Source organism: Daucus carota, chromosome 5, assembly GCF_001625215.2.
Source record: "Daucus carota subsp. sativus chromosome 5, DH1 v3.0, whole genome shotgun sequence".
Lineage (NCBI taxonomy): Eukaryota > Viridiplantae > Streptophyta > Magnoliopsida > Apiales > Apiaceae > Daucus > Daucus carota.
In genome coordinates, this window is record NC_030385.2 from 32,147,123 (window position 1) to 32,166,065 (window position 18,943).

At 34.9% G+C, this 18,943-nt stretch overlaps 3 protein-coding genes across 6 annotated transcripts; all 3 read right to left on the reverse strand.

Annotated features, from left to right (window-relative positions):
• Positions 1 to 851: 851 nt before the first annotated feature.
• Positions 852 to 5,640, reverse strand: LOC108224107 (AT-hook motif nuclear-localized protein 7). Of its 2 annotated transcripts, none has more exons than XM_017398662.2 (6): positions 5,375 to 5,640; positions 4,767 to 5,149; positions 3,499 to 3,566; positions 2,660 to 2,791; positions 1,910 to 2,071; positions 852 to 1,623 (listed from the first exon to the last, which is right to left on the reverse strand). In XM_017398662.2, the coding sequence occupies exons 2-6, from the start codon at positions 5,089 to 5,091 to the stop codon at positions 1,231 to 1,233; spliced, it is 1,080 nt and encodes a 359-aa protein (XP_017254151.1). In that variant the 5' UTR covers positions 5,092 to 5,149; positions 5,375 to 5,640; the 3' UTR covers positions 852 to 1,230. The 2 variants fall into 2 exon arrangements, with proteins under 2 accessions (XP_017254151.1, XP_063950452.1); XM_064094382.1 differs by having other exon boundaries at positions 4,767 to 5,145; positions 5,375 to 5,547.
• A 1,093-nt stretch (positions 5,641 to 6,733) lies between these two features.
• On the reverse strand, positions 6,734 to 11,980 carry LOC108220216 (65-kDa microtubule-associated protein 3). 3 transcript variants are annotated; one of them, XM_017393919.2, is made up of 13 exons: positions 11,748 to 11,980; positions 10,868 to 10,929; positions 10,516 to 10,722; positions 9,927 to 10,178; positions 9,613 to 9,819; positions 9,371 to 9,526; positions 9,077 to 9,236; positions 8,829 to 8,980; positions 8,662 to 8,749; positions 8,352 to 8,425; positions 8,034 to 8,108; positions 7,643 to 7,937; positions 6,734 to 7,425 (listed from the first exon to the last, which is right to left on the reverse strand). In XM_017393919.2, the coding sequence occupies exons 2-13, from the start codon at positions 10,913 to 10,915 to the stop codon at positions 6,947 to 6,949; spliced, it is 2,193 nt and encodes a 730-aa protein (XP_017249408.1). In that variant the 5' UTR covers positions 10,916 to 10,929; positions 11,748 to 11,980; the 3' UTR covers positions 6,734 to 6,946. The 3 variants fall into 3 exon arrangements, with proteins under 3 accessions (XP_017249408.1, XP_017249407.1, XP_017249406.1); XM_017393918.2 differs by having other exon boundaries at positions 10,868 to 10,953; XM_017393917.2 differs by having other exon boundaries at positions 10,868 to 10,980.
• Positions 11,981 to 13,184: 1,204 nt separating this feature from the next.
• On the reverse strand, positions 13,185 to 18,125 carry LOC108223749 (protein YLS7). Its single transcript, XM_017398150.2, has 4 exons — positions 17,885 to 18,125; positions 16,891 to 17,694; positions 15,530 to 15,804; positions 13,185 to 14,189 (listed from the first exon to the last, which is right to left on the reverse strand). Exons 2-4 carry the CDS (start codon positions 17,522 to 17,524, stop codon positions 13,380 to 13,382), a joined length of 1,719 nt encoding a protein of 572 aa, XP_017253639.1. The 5' UTR covers positions 17,525 to 17,694; positions 17,885 to 18,125; the 3' UTR covers positions 13,185 to 13,379.
• Between the last annotated feature and the right edge of the window lie 818 nt (positions 18,126 to 18,943).

Consider the following 18,943-nt stretch of genomic DNA (forward strand, 5'->3'; position numbering starts at 1 on the left):
TGTTGTCTTCTGTTTCTGCAATCTGATCATAATCATTTTACTCGTTGGCATCTCGAAAACAGCTTCAGACACTAATGAGGACAGGACATCTCTTCCATCGAACGGATTGGTACGGGGTAGCAAGAAGTACATGACTGCTCACAGTAAGAAGAGTCATCCTTCTTTCAATGATAAGAATGAATTCAGAAGCTTCACAGAGCCATGCAGGGTAGAGAGGAAGCAAGAAGATGATGAACTAACGGAAAGAGTAGAAGCATTCATTGATAAGACTACTAAAGCTTGGAAGGCTGAGATGTTGCAGAAATCTATTATCACCCAATAAACACATTTACATGCCGATTATTTAAAAATAAGTCAATATTTTGTGAAAATCCGAAAATTTTAGCCACAATCTTGAAATTCTGTATTAGACAAGATCATCTTTCTGTAACTTCTAATTGCCGTATTGGAAACAAATTTTTATCCTGCTATCACATTATTTTTTTACAGTATTGATAAGGCATTTTTTCTTTAATTAAATATTTTTCGTGAACATGAAATACGTCAACCAACCAATTTTGATTTAATACCTGCAACCAACAAATAATTGACTTATTTAATTATTGGTTGCGGTTGTTGTACTTCAACGTATCCGTCTTTTTCATCCACCAATAAATTCACTTGCCACCAACTAGAAATGAGTTGACCCCAAAAAAATAATTCAGGCATGACAAATCCTGGATCATTATTTCATAATCTGCAGATTTAATTTATATACTAATTTGCATCCCACAGCTTTATATCCCTGGTACTGAGGTAATAGCTGTTCAAACAAACTTGCAGGTATAAGATAGTAAAACACTACACAAAAATGAACATCACAAGTACTGACAAACTTCATTCAACTACGATCGTTCGTGATTTCAAACCACACAGCTATAAATATATAAAATTTTAACTTCCAACCATCCTGATATAAGCAAGTCAGGTAAAGCGAAAACAAAGTACTGATACACTTAAAGTTCTAAATCAACAACCGCAGACAGCAAATGATCACTAGAGCTAAAGGAGAATTTGCTTTCTGAAGTCCTAGCCTAAAAGATAAGTAGTAGATATTGTAAACCTAGATTTGCCTCGGACCGAAACTAGCCTGTTTGATATGGGGACTAAACGGGGTTGAGCCTAGAACTTTTAAGGTCTTCAAGGGCAAATCACTTGACCTGCCCAGAACTGCGAGACAGATTGCCTAGATCAGCATGAAACCATGCACTTTGATGGACTGAGATTTTCTGATTCTCCAGGCTTAGATATGTTATTTTCAGCAGCAACCATAGTTTGGCCATCTCCAGGCATAGGCATGTTATTTTCGGCAGGTACAACAGTATGGCCTTCTCTGGGCAACGAAGTATTATTTTCCGCAGCTAAAATAGGCGGGCCATTAACAAAGTTACCTGCATTCCCATTGATTCCATGATATGAAGGAGGGGTGATGCTTCGGATTGGACCAGTATATATTGAATCAGTACTTCCTGCATAAGCATGATTAGGAGCAGGGATCGGAGAGATAGTTGGTGCAAACTCGGATCTCTGCTTTTTAGGCTTTGGCTCCTGCTGATAGCCAGGAATAAAGCTGCCAATCACAACCTAAAGCATATAAAGATTTTAGTCAGTAATGATACTCAGGAGTGTCTTTCCTACGGTTTAAACTTTAAACTATTCAACATCTTTGTATTCCTCAAAACTTCACGGCTTCACTTGTAAAATTCATTCTTACAACCAAATAAACAAGAATCATGGCCTGAATGGATCCAATTTGAAAACATATACAAGGAGAATTATAAGCTAATTTATGTTATCAAGAAAAAAAATAAGATAAAATAATAATAGTAATCCTACTTTTTCCATCTTATAATATGAGAAATGATCTAACCTGAACAGGACCAGCTGCTACTAACAAACCAGCAAGTCCGCCACCCATGACCCGTCCATCTGGGCCTGCCAATGAGACACTCATGCCACCACTTATGCTTTTTGCTCCCCCGCTATCAGTAGGCCTAAAGGATCCAGACAAAGATAGGATCTCAAAACGTCCCTGCAAAAAGCATATCAATCTCTGAAAAAGAATCTCCTGAAGTAACTGGTCCTTCACAGAATTTACTTTCAAAGTTCATCAGATTTATTTTGGTTTCATTTGAATAGATGGCCTATAATATCTTTATCTTGGGAGTAATATAAAGGCATAACATAATCCAAAACCTTCCACAAATAAGTCCACCCAGTGTTACTTCTACCAAAAACCTCCTATCACTATACTTTATAATAATTTTATGGCACTCATTCATAGTTCTACAACATGAAAGTCTGAATATTGCAATGGTGCACAAATTACTATTCTTTCGTTGAATTGAACTGCTAAAGTGAAACTTCAAATCATATGAAACCTTCAGATTTCTGTGCATAATAATTTTATGTCAAGTTTTCTCGCAGAGAAGTAGGTGCGGAAGACACAAAGAAATTGTTCTTTACTAAGTTGCCTCTGAAATATATTACTGGTGATGGAGGATATTGACCTAGTTACCCCACAATTTGTAGCAATATTTCTTAATATTGCTACAAATCTCAGTGTTGCAAACATTCCATGCAAATTATGTTGATAAAATAACAAGAATTACGTTCACACCTCGTAGGTCAAAGTTCCTCCAGATGAATTAGGCTGCCGAAGAGTAACATTGGAAACAGCACCATTTGCTGCAAGAATACATATAGCTCTAGAACCTTGCTGAGAAAATGACATGATCTTCATTGAGACATCCTGCAAGCAATTACAAATAAAAAAAGTTAAATAAAAAAAATGTACTCCAAATTGTCCACCGCAAGGATGTAACTACTGTCATTCTCTTTCATCCAGCATTGTCACATCTGCAAACTGCTAACCTCATCAAGACCGCACTCTTTTCCACTAAGTAGTTTTTTAGTAAGTCAATATGACAATAAATATGCAAGACAGAAGAGGACAATAAAGGCCGTTTTTGCATGACTTAAATTCTACTGTCATAATTAATCCAGGTTTACAATTGTTTTAACAGATAGTTAAGACTAATGCTATATGGAAATAATTGTGTGCTTATACTTTCATGATATTCTATTAAGGAGCATGAAACAGAGAAGTATGGAACAAAAAAATTCAAAACATCACATTTCTTTATTATAACATTATCCAAACTTATATTAATTATAAAGAATATTCGGATTCGTTTATTTAATATGTTCAAAACAGATGGGTGATAAACCTGCTCGGTGTTCAAAGGAGGATAGAAATTTCAATAAAGCATCATAATTTTCTCCCATTCCCCACAATACAAAGAAGTCGTGTCTTATTTAATGAGTACCATTAATCACAATAATGAGTAGTTTGATTTTGAGATGATTCAACCGTCATTAACACCACATAATATACAAAACAGGGTACACAATATGATATACACACAGATATATATCTCGTATAATAATGTAAAATACCTCGCCAGCATTAACAGTAATAATGTGTGGAGTAAAATTTGCCCCAGCAGTGTAGGCCTCCCTCTCACCTGCAAAATAACCTTTTTAGTCAAAGCTTTGGTAACTCATGCATATTTACAGCTTACATAAATTGCATACAGATAAGCCAACAAGGTCCTAGGCTAGAGGCGAAGACTGAGGTCCTGCGAACGATAGGTCATGGGCTTAATTCTTTCCCTCCTCATTTGCACACTGCCCTTGAGGTCATTAGCATCAAAAATACCACCAAGGCATTCATGGGGATTAAACTTTGATTACAAAAACAGTAAGTAAACCATGCAAAAGCAAATGTCTATATTTACTAGAGATCACACATACATACTTTCCCAGTAACAAGTATAGATTTGATCCGTAGGTAAACTGTGACATCAAATATTGTGCATGTTCAAGTATATCTAGTTAAAACACTGAAGACAAACCTACTGCAGATTAACTATACAAAGAGGAGGGATGAAACCTAGATATATTACTTCTATTTCTGAACAAACACTACCTATGAATATGTATGTTATGTATTTATCTTGTCAAACTTTACAAGAGTGATCAAGTCAAAACATGACATTATTTCAGAAAACGAGGGTTCTCTAATGTGGTATTAAGTTTATCTTAATATCACAGCAAACTTGCAAGCAGAACAAGAAGATTATGTTTAAGTATTGCATATTATGAAAACATTCGAGTATCTGTTTCAGATGTTATGAATCGACTAAAAAAATGATATACAGGTATGTATAGAAGAAAAGACTTAATATTTCTCTATATTAGCTATCAGATATCCTACGGGATTTCACATATCTAAGCTGGATCAGCCTTGCCATCATCATCTGTGTCCAGAAAAATGAGTCACCCAACTCCTTTGGTCCTAGTCTGACCTTAACTTCATCCAATTATTAGGTAAAAGACAAACTTGCTCTGGTCAGGCATCACTTATATAAACATGAAGGTACCCCAATTGTACTCTTTGCTTTTTGAAAGCATCTTGCCCAAGGTAAAAAAGGTAAGATGGAACAGCAAGATTCTCAAAATCTCCTGCAGTAATAACTTTTTACAGCAATCCCAGATCAAATATTATTGCACCAGAATTATAGAATCTCACACAACATAACTGACTCCATAATTCTAGATTTAGTAACATCATATTCTCATTATGTCAAATGAAGCAACAATCAAAGAATTACCGACACATAATATACACACATATGACATATAAATGTATGTATTGAATTTACCTTGTGGACTTCCATATTCCATTCTATGCTTCTTCATGTACAAGTCAATTGGCTTCTCCTTCTTAGCCTTCCACGTTGGATACTCTCCTCCAGTCAACGGAATTGAAGCTGAGATTGGCATCGGAGACAAAGCCAAAGCCCCATCCGGGCCATACTTTCTTGGCCTCCCCCTTTTCTTCTTCCCATCCGTACTCACCGGGGTTTCTCCTGCCACCGCCACTCCCTCAGGGGCCACAGCCGGAGCAGCCACCGGCGGTGAGACAGCCCCAAAATGAATTATATTTTCAGTTCTTGGAGCCATTTGAGAATCCTCTTTTCCCTCCATTTCTCCAAAAATCAAACACAACCACAAGAGATAGACTTCAAATTCACACTTTCACTACCTACAAATCATAGAGTTCAAATCTCTCAATCACCATTCTTCAAGAAACACTAGAAAGATTCAATCTTTACACAAAACAGTCAAAAAAACATCAAGATTCACAAACAAAGTTAAAGAACAACAAACAAACATACAAACAGCCTTAGATTACAACAAGATCAAAATCTAACTACAAATACACACAACATATATGTATCTATATATTCTACAGTAAAAATATACTTACAGCAACAGTACTGTGTTGTAGCTTTGTCTGAGCTTCAATGGCGGGACTTGATTCATACAAAAATATATGAAATTATTTATATAATTTTCCCGATGATTTCAGAAAATTTGTTGAAGGAATTGAAATTAGGGTTTTGCAGGAAGAGCAGGAAAATGATATTTAATAAATTAGAATTGTGATTATAATATTCCATATGTAATTATTAAATAATATTTATATTACAAAATTCGAAGTATTAATTTTGGTTAAGAAATGGTTTCAAGTCCGTCTTGGAAATTTAATAAAATAAAGAATTGGGAATTTATATTTAATTTTAAAGGTGCATATTAGCATTATATTATTGAATGTATTAATTGTTAAAGCTGTAAAGTAATATCGTAGACCGCTTCCTTGTCTTTTCAACTTTTCAGGTAAACCTAAACTTGAAAATATAATTTCATATGCCCTCTAATATGTGAATAATTACTATTATGCCATTTGAAGTTATCATATGCTTGATTTTGGATTATTGATTGATTAATTAATTTAGGCTAACCCTTTTACTAAGCAAAGTTGGTGAACTCATATATGCACTAGTTTACAATTTTGTCTCCTAATTTTTTAAGAAGCATGGTTACATCCCCGGATAACTGCAACTTCAATTCTAAGAAATGCGACAAGTATGGGGCCCGCATACACTTTCAATAACATGATGTCAATTATCAAGAAATGTTCAATTTTAACTTTTTTTTTTTTTTAAAGGATGCTGGCCGGGCAGGTGCATGCGAGGAACGGCTTATATAACATACTGATTTTCGAGTGAAATAAGGCTAGGTCAATGTGTTAGAGTTTTGAAAGGACATGCAGTACTAGAGTTATGTTTTGTCGAATTTTGTGTTAGAAGAGTAATCTTTGGTCGAATTTTGTGTTCAGGGAGTTGCTTTAAGTCTATAGTTTGTTTCTGGCTTTCTGCATTTGACTGGAACAGTCGAACTATAAGGTCTGAAAAAATAGATTCATCAGAGCAAGTCCAATGCTAGATGCTATATATCTATTGCTATTGTTATAATATAGCATCAAAAAGTGTTTTTTGGTGCTAAAATAAAACTTGCACTCCAATGCTAAGTTCTATAACTAGTTTCAAATTTAACCAACTCATTAACTTTTACCTAACTTCTATAAATTTTATTAAATATCTCAACCAATTTCTAGTTATTGATGATGTGGCAACATAGATGGATCCATCCTTGGTTTCAAATATAGAACCAAGGATGCATCTATGCATGGATGCATCCAAATATAGCACCCCTTTGGAGTTGATTTTTTTTACTTTTGATGCTATAATATAGCAATAGAACCAAGTATAGCATTGCATTGGACTTGCTCTCAAAGAAGAAAATTTCCAAATGCTCACAGTTGTGTACAGCTGATGCATATGCCTTGTTCCAGCTCATATATGAGTAGACTATTTACAAATAAAAGAAAGGCCAGCTAGAATTGACCTTCACCAATCAAATTTGAAGTATGTAAATATCAGATGTAATGAGTAACAAGCGACAAATATGTCTTGCAATCACTGAAATAGTCTGAACATCAAACTTGCAACACTGACTGTGGATGTAATCTGGTGAGCAGAAAGCCTGCTCTTCTTTCCTCGAATGAGTACTCGATCTCTTCGTAGAATTCTTTGATTGGAGTAGTGCCACAAGCGAATGCCTGAGGAGCTGGGGTCATCATGGTTTGCATTGGAACTGATACTGTTTTAGGCGTACAAGGAACAGGCGGTATCATTGTTTTGGCAGGAGTCCTGTTCTCTTCGTATGCAGTGGAAGTTAATTTGGTTGGAGTAGTGAATGGTGTGATGTTACTAGTAACTGTTTTTTGGAAGTTCCCGTCATGTTTCTTGTTCAGGTCTTCTGAAACGTTATCTGCATGTGCTTTTGATGATTCGGAGGAGGATATAGGTGAGAAAGGCTTGCGTGTACTTGGCATCTCTACTTCATTAGCATTGCTTGTTGCGTTGAAAGAGTGCTTTCTTACGGGAAGGCCATCAATGTCCAAGCCTCTTCTTCCTGAAATGAAGAGCAAAGAACATATGAATTGGTGAGGCGAAAGGCTGATGTATACTACAGTTTTAAATAAGAACAGTGAGAAATTAACGGACAGTAGTTGCATAAATAACTTTAAAAAAATCCACCTTGCAATGCTTCAAAATACATGAATTCAGCCACTGAGACATGTTGACCTTCAATAATGAAAAAAAAAATGCAAGAGAACTTAAGTAATTACCAGCTGATAAAGCAGCAACTTCATCATCCCTTCTGCAATTTAACGGATTGTCTTGGTGCGGCCGCTCATTCCTTTTGTTCTGACGTGTATTCGGAGTGCCTTTGATAGAGTGAAGCATATGAGCTTTTGGAGTTTGTAACATAGCTCCTCCAAGTGAAAGTCTTCTATTGCTTGGAACACCACCACATGAATATCTAGCACCCTTTTTAAGGTTCTGGGATTTCATAGGGCTTGGTTTTGATCCAAATATTGCTTCCTGTTCAGTAATTAACTGCCCTTGCAGCTTCTTCTGGTCCTGAAATGGGGGACAAATGTGTAAATGGATCATGATTGAGAAATTGCTCACAACCTTCCATATTAAAAACATGACTGAAAAAGTATAGTTTCATACCCTCTGTCTCTTGCGTTCTTGCTCTTTTTCTTGCCGTAAGATGTTGTACTCTTCAAGCATGTAAATAAGTCGAATCTGAATGACACAATACAGAGAAGATTAAAATAAATCCGAGGCAAGAACAATAACTACACTTTAGGTATTAACAAGCAAAAACAGGGAATTTATAGATAGGGCAAGCTTCCTTCCCCTCCCCTTTCCCCTCATTACCATGAAACACAATTTGGATAATCACTCTTCTCCTTGTTATCTTGAGGTTTCTAAGCATTGGAAAATATGTAACATACCAAAATAAGGGGCCTAAGGATAAATTCTTACACCGTCATAAGTGAACTCAATTCCTTTTTCGCATTCCCATGTGGTAGTTTTCATAGCCAACGACTCCACCATTCCTGTATCATGTGGTGCAGGAAAACAAAACAAAAGTGTCACAGTATATTTTTAGGGTGGATTATAGAGTACAAGTTATATTGTAGTATCTTTTGTTTCCTAATTATAGTGTGCAAGTTATATACAGTATAATTTAATTTAATGCACTAGATAGGAACTTAAGCCAGATTTCATTTGTAGATGGTCAGATTTTATAAAATGATAAGATAAAAAGAATTCAGTATAACTTTAATCTTACCTGGAAGTTTGCTAACCAGAGCGCGAGCTTTCTCAGCACGCTTAAGGATGATATGAGCACCTCTTCCAGCATTGTATCGGTTTTCATCCTGAAAAAACATGGTAAGTATATCTATTTATGGAGATCTATGCAAACATGTTACATTACCCTAGAGACAATTTACGAACATTGTTATATTCATCAAGCCAGCACTCCTCCTCGCATGCCGCCATCCACTTCTCAACCTTTTCAAGTATTTCTTTTCTGCCAAGGGCTTCCTCTTTTACTTTACCAATTTGAATCTCGATTTGTGCAAGGATGGAAGCAGGTTCCACAACTCCTTTGTTAAAAATAGTGACAAATCAAGCATGGGGTTATTTTCAACATTACAACAATATGATTAACGTGATATAATTGAATAACCACCTCTCCATACCTGTTTCAATAGCATCTATAGCAGCTTCCATCGCACTGTCAAACTCTGGGATCATGTGTGTCTTCCTGCAGATCTCCTCCAGCTCAGACCTCTTCTTGAAAACGAGTTCTTTCATTTTGCTTGCTTTTAATCCTTCCAATCTGAACACTTCTGCCTCTACCTGCATCATTGTTTTATATACTCAGTTGTAGATTTATTTATTTGATAAATATGTAGTTAATGCTAACAGGGAAAGGCTAATGAGTAGCAGGAATTACAAAGACATGGATATTTAAGTTGAAGTCATGAACTCACATAACTAATGAATTCCACCGAAAGAATATTGGGTTCTACTATCTCTTGTTCTGAAGCAGCTACATTGCTAGTAACATTGTGAAACATCTCCTGCTCCTCAACTGGAGTGTCCATCAGATTCCAAAGTTCCAGCATGGAAGTTGCAAGATCTTGTAGCTGCACAGCTTAAGATTTTATCACAAGCAGCAGAATAAATTATACTTCTTTTACAGCAGTGCCAGCAATATAATTCACTAATTTACCTGCTGCATTCTCTGAATTTTAACCTCTTGCAGTCTTTGTTTGGCAACTGATAAACTCTCAATAGTATCATCACTTATACTTGTTCCTTTCGGATCTCCCAAACTGGGATGGACTTCACTAATTGTTTCCTCATAATCCATGCCAAGGACTTGGCAGAGCAAACTCAATGAGCTCAGGTAACCAACAACCTGCTCTAGGCGATCATTCTGCAATTATTTCAATTTTAAATAAGATGTCAAGGGAATTTGGAAACAAAAGATTTGGTGACTATAACTTCTGCATCATATGTGAGACAGAATCCAAAAGAAAGCACCTTCTCATTTTGAAGAGCCTGGAGTTCTGTGTGCAGTTCTTCAAGCTTTCTTAATGACAAATCTGCATCATCGATAACATTGCATATATCTGCTTGTTTATTAGACTCATAAATTTCATTTCTTATCTTTTGTATTTGCTCTACAACTTCAAAAAATTGGTTTCTTCTCTCCGCTTTCCTCTTCTGCATCTCCTCTAGTTCTGGATAAATGGTCTTGAGTTCTGCCTTCAAGCTTCCAGGAACTTGATCAGACTGAATAAATCACAACAATGAAATCTGATGACAATTGATTCAAAAGGTAAATTTTCAGTAGATTATTAACTATATTCTATTATTACAAATTCCTAAATCATCACCGTCACCCTAGCACAACTTAGATGCTAGCAAAAATCCAAGTATCAAACCCCATAGCAAATTAATTAAAAAAAACAATAAGTATATTGTCACCATCTCCCATCATTTGTACTTTTTTACATAACTTAAAATGTAGTAATATTTTTAAGGATTTAGAGTTCATTTTAAATTTAGGGCCAATAAATCAGTTTTCAACTCATAATACCTGGCACAATGATAAGTTGATAACCCCTACCTGCCTAATATGTACTGGTCTTTCTCCCATTGCGGAGCATATAGCTGCAAGTTGTGTTTCAGCATCAGCAATTTTCTGTCTTAGCTGAGCTCTACACCTGTTAGCTGTATCCACCTTTCTTCTGTATACCTCTAGGCACTCTCGTTCAAGCTCAAGTAGCATTTCATCTCTTTCACTGTCAGACTCCCCAACTTCATCCCATATTATCTGTTTTTCAACACAAAGTCCAGAATATATTGAGAGTATCAAAAAATAGGTGATTAACGTGTAGATTTGTAAAAAACAACAAAGAAGGAAAGTAGATAAAGGATAAAATTAACTCATCAGTTCGTAAAGAGGGGCTGGTAAGTACCTGGAGTTCATACAGCAGAGATCCACATGTTGTCTCTACTTGCAGCATTGGATCAATATGAACTGCAGACATTTTAAAGAACAGTCCTGTCAATGATGGCGATTTATGTAACCCTGTCAATGATGGCGATTTATGTAACATTCAGATTCAGGCCAATGTGCTCAAGATGTATGAAAATTTAAGAACTAATGTATAACTTATTAATTAACATATAAATTAGAGGTTACATAGTTGTACGTGTACCTTCATCTAAACTCGCCAACAGCACATAGCAAGATCTAGCAGTATTATATATATGTTTTTTATCACACAAATTTCTTATATTTGTTCTACCCTAAACTCCCAATTTTCTTCAATCGTCTCCTACTTTTGACATTATTTTGTACAAATTTTTCCATTGTAATCCGACCTCATTCAATTCCTTCAGTCAAAGAGGGGGATAAAGATCTCACGCGTAAGAAAACAAAAGCTGATCCCGTATTATGCTTCTCATGAAATGTTCACCATAGTTATGATAGCAAATTGCTACTTATCAGGTCACTAAATTATTAACACTCGTATTGATGCCTTATCCAAACAATATATTGCTAAAACTCGTAATTCAGTCTACTAGTAGTTGCATACCTATAATTTCACTATTTATCAGTAACTTCACACAAAATTATACAAGAACTAACTTAGCTTACTGCAAAACAAAATTAAAATCTGTTACTAATTAACTTCAATTATACATAACACTTCTCTTGAAGACAATCACACCGACCGATACTCAAGTAAAATTTTACATCATCAGGTGCTTGTATAAACCAGTAGCTAGCTCATTTTAAAATCAATCTTAGGACAAAAGGATCGAAACAAGATCGTGAATGTAACTACATACCTGTAATGAGTTGAGTCTGACACTGGTAGATTGAACTGGAGAAGAAATGTAAACTAAAAGTGTTGAAGTTTCAGCTGTCTGATGAAGTTGTTGTTATAAACAGATCAAGACATAAGTGGTTTGAATTTAAGATAGAGTAGTTGTCTGTGTATTGTATGTGAGACAAAGACAAGTGAAGTAAAGTAGTTGAGAATTGGGCGCTCTGAATATTTGAATATTTGAATTTCGAATTGATCGAGGAGAGAGCAGATGCAACTTTAATTTTTAATCATCGTAAAGACAAATATAATACGAATACTATGTAACAACATCATTGTTAATCGAAGTGCAAGTGCTGTTTTTGATTTGGGTTAATTATCAAGTTGGTCACTGAAGTGGGCTTAATGTATTACGTTGGTCACTGAACTCAAAACGGTATCAAGATGGTCACTGAAATGGCCATTAATATCAAACAAGTACCTTGAAATATAAGTTCAAGCAGTAAAAATATTATTTATAAAGTTTTACACATTATTTTTAAATTTTACCAAAACCAAGTAAAAGGTTATGACTTCTAATATTTATGATAATAAATTTAGATTTTATCAAGTTTATTTATTATTTATTTTTAATTAAAACAAAGAAAATAACTATATAATAAAATATAAATAATAAATAAACTTGATAAAATATAAATATATTATTTTAAATAATAGAAGTCATAACCTTTTAGTTGGTTGTGATAACATTTAAAAATGTGTAAAACTTTATAAATAATATTTTTACTTTCAAGGTACTTACTTGATAATTATGGCCATTTCAGTAACCATCTTGATACCGTTTTGAGTTCAGTGACCAACTTGATACATTAAGCCCACTTTAGTGACCAACTTGATAATTAACCCGTTTTTGATCTTAACTTTGTGCATCTTCTTTCTAGTATAATACAACTTATAATATGAAATTATACTATTTAGCTCTCTTCTAAATATTTCGATTTATTAAAAAATTCCTTCTTAATATTTTAAATAGATTTTACCGATTTAACTAACAAATCTCGATTTATCAGGAAGAATTTCTAAAAAATCCTAAATCAATAAATCAATTAATTAATTTGAATTCCCGATTCTTATAACCATGCTTTGCAGTGAAAAGTGAGCATTATAAATCAAGTATTACCTACACATTTAGACCAGATCTAGATTACAATAACGTGATAGATAATTTGTCCTCCAAAACATGATTCTAAACAAAGAATCAGAGCATTACATTAACCGCGCAATTTTAACTTGTCACCAGTCTCTGCAAGGTGATTAAACATGTAATCATAACCTAAACATTTCATGTCAATACTATCAGTTGTATTATGCACTTGCCTTTATTTTATGATCTTCTGAATCTGCAGCAATCACAATTCACAACCATAATTATATATGCCTCAACTATTATATCAGGATGTGCAAGCATAATCCCATCGGCATCTTTCAACTGAAAAAGAAGTTGAAAATTGATGAATGTTACACGGTGCTACAAAAAAATAGATCTAGAGAGGCTGAACCCTCATCAATATAGATTACAACAGCATTGTAAGCCAATTACTCTCTGTTCAAGTGTATAAAGTATAAGAATAATGTCATATGGTATGTATTTCACTCAGGAGTCAGGACCTGTACCACCCTCATACTCTCTTCTAATTATTTCCATCACCAGCTCGTTCCATGTGTCAACTGGTCCTGGCATGCACCAATGTAGGCAATCCTGTGGCGGGGGCTTTCCATCTTTGTCTCGTGTGGTAACTTTGTTAGGGTCAGGACTTCTGTATGGTCCTGGATGTCCATCGTGTCGATAGCTAAAGGCTTCTGTGATATCCATCAATCTAAGTTTTGATTTGTTTGTCGTCTTCTTCAAGGCATTGTTGAAACCGTTAACTTGCTTCTCGTGCATTATGTTGGTAAAGCCATTCACGACTATTTCACTAGCCAGTGCAGGTTTTACCTTTCCAGTGCACGAACCTCCAGTATTCCAGGCTCCGCCCTCATAATGATCAGGTGAGAAAGACCTAACTATGGTCAAACCAGTGTAATTTGGATGGGTGCCAAGGGAAGTAAGAATTGTTTCTACAGATATTCCAAAAGCTTCAACGTTATTGATTTTATTCTGCCTGGAACTGTCTGGCCACCATAGCTGTCCTCCCAATATCTCATTGTTCAGGATATAGGCAGATCTCTTTGCAAACCAGTGGCCAGATGAAAGGACAATTACATCAAATTGTGGGACAAATTCCATAAAGATCTCATCAGGAGCATCAAGGTGAAGCTTATCCAACCCTTCAGGAGCAAAGTCAAAGGGCTCAGAAGTTCTGTGGACAAGCCACGAGGACCATATTCGAACAATCATAGTAGAAGTTGACTTGAAGTAATACCGTTGCATTCTCTTGTTCCCGCGATTTTTGGGAACTTCAACCTGTGGCAATAATACAAGATCAAGCGGATATAAATGTGTGATTGGTTTGGTTTTGGTTCTCATAAAATGGATTTAGTTTGGAAAAATGAACCAAAACCATTTCCAAACCATATATCAATACATGTGGTTATGGTTTTACTTTGAATTATGGGTAAACTAGTTTAATAAGTGAAAACAAGTATTATATGATGAACAAAAATTAATATACTCAAGTGACAATGTAATGAATAGTAAATATACAAAAATGTGTGTGGGTGTGTGAGTTGATGTAGTGGTTCAAGCTCTTGGCTTTTCCAAGAAAGGTCATGAGTTCGAATCACGGGGTGTGCATGTGTTGTAACTAGCAAAAGGAAAAAAAAAATAGAAAAGAACTGTGTGTGTGTGTAAAGAGTTATAAAAAAATCCTAAAAGTGAGACACAATATAGTTAGATCCATATTTTGTGAGAAATATGAGACTAGAAACCAAACCAAATCCATTTTCCTAAATGTGATTTCATATTGATCCAAATTCACAAATTTGGTTTGGTTTGGATTGGTTTAATGGTTTTGCAACCATATTGCCACCTCTAGCCAAGGGAATTATTTGTATAAAAAAATGAATAACAAGTCTGCGAAGATATAAAACACAGCCAATGCCATGCCTCCAAAAGCATAAAAGACTTCATCCAATCAGGCATCTGACATGGTTATGATTATTAGCACATTAATGCTTACACTCTACTCTAGTCATAACCTCAATTTTTTAGTACCTTGGGAGTGCAAGCAAGTATGTAACAGATGTGATTCTTTTCAGGGTAAAGGTTGGTAAAAATTAATATCATGCTTATGACCAATGAAGGATTCAACACCCTACACATGCCTGGTGAGGTAATAAAATAATAAATAATACAAGTATTTAAATCCCCATAAATCTGTCTCTACTACTGTACATGTCACTTAATATCAACCAAAACTGACTCAAGGATGATGAACAAGAAAGAGTCAACTGCTTACAGGTTTGCTAATTTAAATCTCAATTCCAGACTAGGGAAGGATGGGCAAATGCATTTCTATGCTCTTGAATAAAAATTTAAAATGATAAACAATGAAAGTATAGAAATGAAAAAGAAGACGAAGAACCATGAGCAAGTAATATAATACTGGCTGATTTGGATGTTAGCTCATCAGTAGTACAAAATGAATATGATATCATTTATGCACATAGATGTAGAGGCTTCTACTTCCCCAGTTTAGAATCAGAATATGAAAACTTTTGAGAGCCTTACTACCTCAAATTGCTCAAAACTAATTTCAAATAGACTATTAACATGCTTGTACGTTAAGAGGTTGGAATACTTGCCTGCCAAAGGATGCACAACATTGACTCCATTTGGTTCCGAGCAACTGAATCGCCAATAAAGGCTAATGTCTTTCCTCTCATTAATTCCAAAAACTTCTTCGGATCAAACCTGGGGAGGTCACAATGTTCAGGTTTCCATCGCCAATTTTCATATTCCTTGTCGGGCCTACCATTTCCCTGGCAGTTTTGCATCTGCGTCAGGACAGGACATGAGTTGTTGGTATATAAAGGACCAGTTTCGTCATATACCCATTGCCCATGGTACAAATCACAATCTGACATTTAGCCAATATAGAGAATAGTTTAGAACTTGGGTTCATGTTTTATTCTTGTACAGTATTCTCAGTTTTAATCACGATGGTATATGAGCGATAAAATGATTTTCATAGCCACATGAAGATGTGAATAATGAATGGTGTTATGTCTGTACATTACCAACAAGAATATATTTCAAGTTTAAAACCGTAGAATAAAATTTCTTTGACCATTCACTTCTTCTGGAAACAAATTCTTGCTACCAAATTCGTAATTACCAATCATTAGTAGACAAATGCAAAGTAAAATATGTGGTTAACAAAATCATTAAATTAAAGCTACCCCTTAGTTTTCAGTTTCTGCCTCCTTCCTAATATGTTGTATGAAATAAGGTTTACCAATTGTTTTATATTTACGACAGACTACTATAGGTATTGGTATTACTTTCCAGATATGATTCAATTCTCTCGTTAGCATGTCTAAGTGAACATAGAGTTTGATTAACCACTGTGTCTGAATGATTGGTCACAAATATTCAGATACATAAAAGTGAACAAAAAACTCCATCCTGCACCTTCTAAAATTTTTGCCAGAATTTGATATAAAACAAACTCAAAAAATGTAACTTGCTTTTTCTTGAGGATATCAGTGAACTGGTATGAAAGAATGAGTTGTAAAATGCCAACCAAAAGCACTAACAATTATTTGACAGGCAGACACCTATAAGCTGAAAACTCGAGACACTTTTAGTCTTTTACTCAAGATCCATATCCGTCACTTGAATAATAAACAAAAAATAGGGAGTGGACCACTTTAATTTGATTACTTTATACACTCAAGATTTAGCAACATTGTCTCCCCGCACTCAATTGAAGACTCTTCACCTTTTTCAATGATGATTTCAATGTAGCACAATAATGGGAACTATGAAATAGGAAAGAGAGCCACCAAATATTCAGCACATGTAATATTAAGGAGTAGAAAGAACATAAAGTAATTCAAATAGAATTGAACATTGCTATTAGGAATTAAGGCAAGAAAAGCATTTTAGGGGTAAAGACTAGCAATTATAAAAGAAAGGAAATACAATCTGGACTTTAGAATACCTGAGTAACCTGAACCAACTTTGCTGCTTATATTATCCTCTAGGGGAGATACAGAAGATAACACATCAGTGCTTGGTGTGGAATCTTTTCCAGTTTGAACACTATTTGTGACATTAGTTGGCAAAGAAGTATTATGGAAATCCCCCTCATTTAGTGAACCAAGCTTTCCTGCTGGTTGGTCTACCGTCTCCTCGCTCTTAGATACAGCTGGATTTTCAGACACAGTTACACTAACCTCCGGCTGTGAAACCAATTTTTCATTTGTACCTTGAGGAGTAGAATGTGGGTTCTTACTAATCTCAACAACATTAACATCAGGCGTACTAACAGTCTCAGATGCACTCCCTCCATTTTCAAGAGGAGGAACTAAAGTCCTGTCACCCTCTGTCAAATTCAATTTTGTCAAATCTTTGACCATTCCTCCATCAGGGGGCACAGACATGGAACCAAAATTCTCTGAACGACTGACTCCATAAAAATACCCACTAAGCGTAGACCCAATCGGTTGTGAAACCATAAACAATGAAGTCAAAACCAAAAACACGGTCAGTCCCACCAAAGAGGCTACAATCAATGCAAGCCTCTTCGGATAGGCACTCTTTGCTGAATGCCCTTCAGTGGAACCCTGTTTCATAGCTAATCAAACTAATTGAATTCAAGAAACTCCAACAACACATGTAGCTTCCAAAACTGAAACCTCGCTGACCTAAACTATCCCACAAGCTGAAAATACCGCAACTTTAATCATAAATGAGCAAGAATCTCAAATGGGCACTTATAACATAACCAGAAACATACAAAGATCTGCAAGAAACACAGATTAAAGAAAAAGTAAAAATTGGGTACTTTGACAAACACATGGCATTACAAAAGAAAACAGCACCAGTTCTATAATTAGCACACACGAAGATATATACAACATAAATATAGACAAATAGATACAAGAATCAACAAGAGACAGATAAAAGACAAATCTTGAAGAAAGAAATGAAACCTGTATGATGGATTTGATCTGGATCGGTAGCAAAATGCGACAAGTACAATTATTGTCAATTGCCTCTCCAAAATAATCGGGGTTTCAAGATTTAGTTTTGTTAAGCGCTGTAAAAAAATTGCAGAACCGACTCGCGCAATGAATCACACCAGTGTTTTACAGCTAAAACAAAGATTTATCTGGGCTATCGTTAAAGGGCTCAGGTGAAATGTACATAGTACCTTCCTCCCATATTAGCAGTAAGTCCTTTAATTATATATAATCTTGAGTCATATAGTTTGACATTTATTATATATAATTAAAATTTTAATATAATTTTATGTATATTTTAATATAAATACATTAAATTTAATTAAAATATATTTATCGATTAGTTATATTTTTTTGCCAATTTAGATTTTATAATATTTTTATATATAATAAATCGGTAGTATAAATAATAAATATTGTCATTATCTATCTCTAAATGTTTTTTTTAATTTAATATGTGATCATGTGTTTTTAGATTAATTCTAAATTATATTTTTCATTTTATAAAGAAAGATGTAATTTATCATATTTTGGCTTCTGTATTTGTTTTGGAACGTCAGAGTTAGAAAGAATTATATGTTATGAATTGAAAAACGAACGGTGAGCTACGTACTTAAGAATGTTCTTGAGTGTCACAACTCGAATAGGTTTTTACCGGATGTCTACGAATCTTTAGTTTGTGAAGAAATAAATCGAAAAATGTTGTTTTAATTTTGAAGGGGGTAAAGCCCTTCACACGGAGATCTCAAGAAGTGGAGACCAATTAGAACTAAGTGTTTGTGTTTGACGTAGAATAGGATTAATCCTAAATAGAGATGGCAAACGGGTCGGTCGAAACGGGTTTTACAAAAATCAAACCCAAACCCGATTTTACATAATAAACCCGAACCCGAACCCGAACCCGAACCCGAAAAAACCCGAATTATGTAAACCCGAACCCGAACCCATCGGGTTTTATTCGGGTTCGGGTTAACCCGAAACCCGAAATACATAATTGTTTAGCAAAGATGAAAATTCAAAAATTCAATA

Excerpts from the sequence above, each read along its gene's own strand:
- LOC108220216 (XM_017393918.2), bottom strand. The coding sequence starts at position 10,939 with ATGTCTGCAGTTCATATTGATCCAATGCTGCAAGTAGAGACAACATGT. Across the intron at positions 10,723-10,867 it reads CTCTGCTGTATGAACTCCAG|ATAATATGGGATGAAGTTGG; the intron begins GTACTTACCAGC and ends GTTGAAAAACAG. Across the intron at positions 10,179-10,515 it reads GACCAGTACATATTAGGCAG|TCTGATCAAGTTCCTGGAAG; the intron begins GTAGGGGTTATC and ends TGATTTATTCAG.
- LOC108223749 (XM_017398150.2), bottom strand. The coding sequence starts at position 17,524 with ATGAAACAGGGTTCCACTGAAGGGCATTCAGCAAAGAGTGCCTATCCG. Across the intron at positions 15,805-16,890 it reads AGTTGGTTCAGGTTACTCAG|ATTGTGATTTGTACCATGGG; the intron begins GTATTCTAAAGT and ends GCTAAATGTCAG. Across the intron at positions 14,190-15,529 it reads TGTTGTGCATCCTTTGGCAG|GTTGAAGTTCCCAAAAATCG; the intron begins GCAAGTATTCCA and ends TTATTGCCACAG.
- LOC108224107 (XM_017398662.2), bottom strand. The coding sequence starts at position 5,091 with ATGGAGGGAAAAGAGGATTCTCAAATGGCTCCAAGAACTGAAAATATA. Across the intron at positions 2,792-3,498 it reads TTACTGTTAATGCTGGCGAG|GATGTCTCAATGAAGATCAT; the intron begins GTATTTTACATT and ends AATTGCTTGCAG. Across the intron at positions 2,072-2,659 it reads GAGGAACTTTGACCTACGAG|GGACGTTTTGAGATCCTATC; the intron begins GTGTGAACGTAA and ends TGCTTTTTGCAG.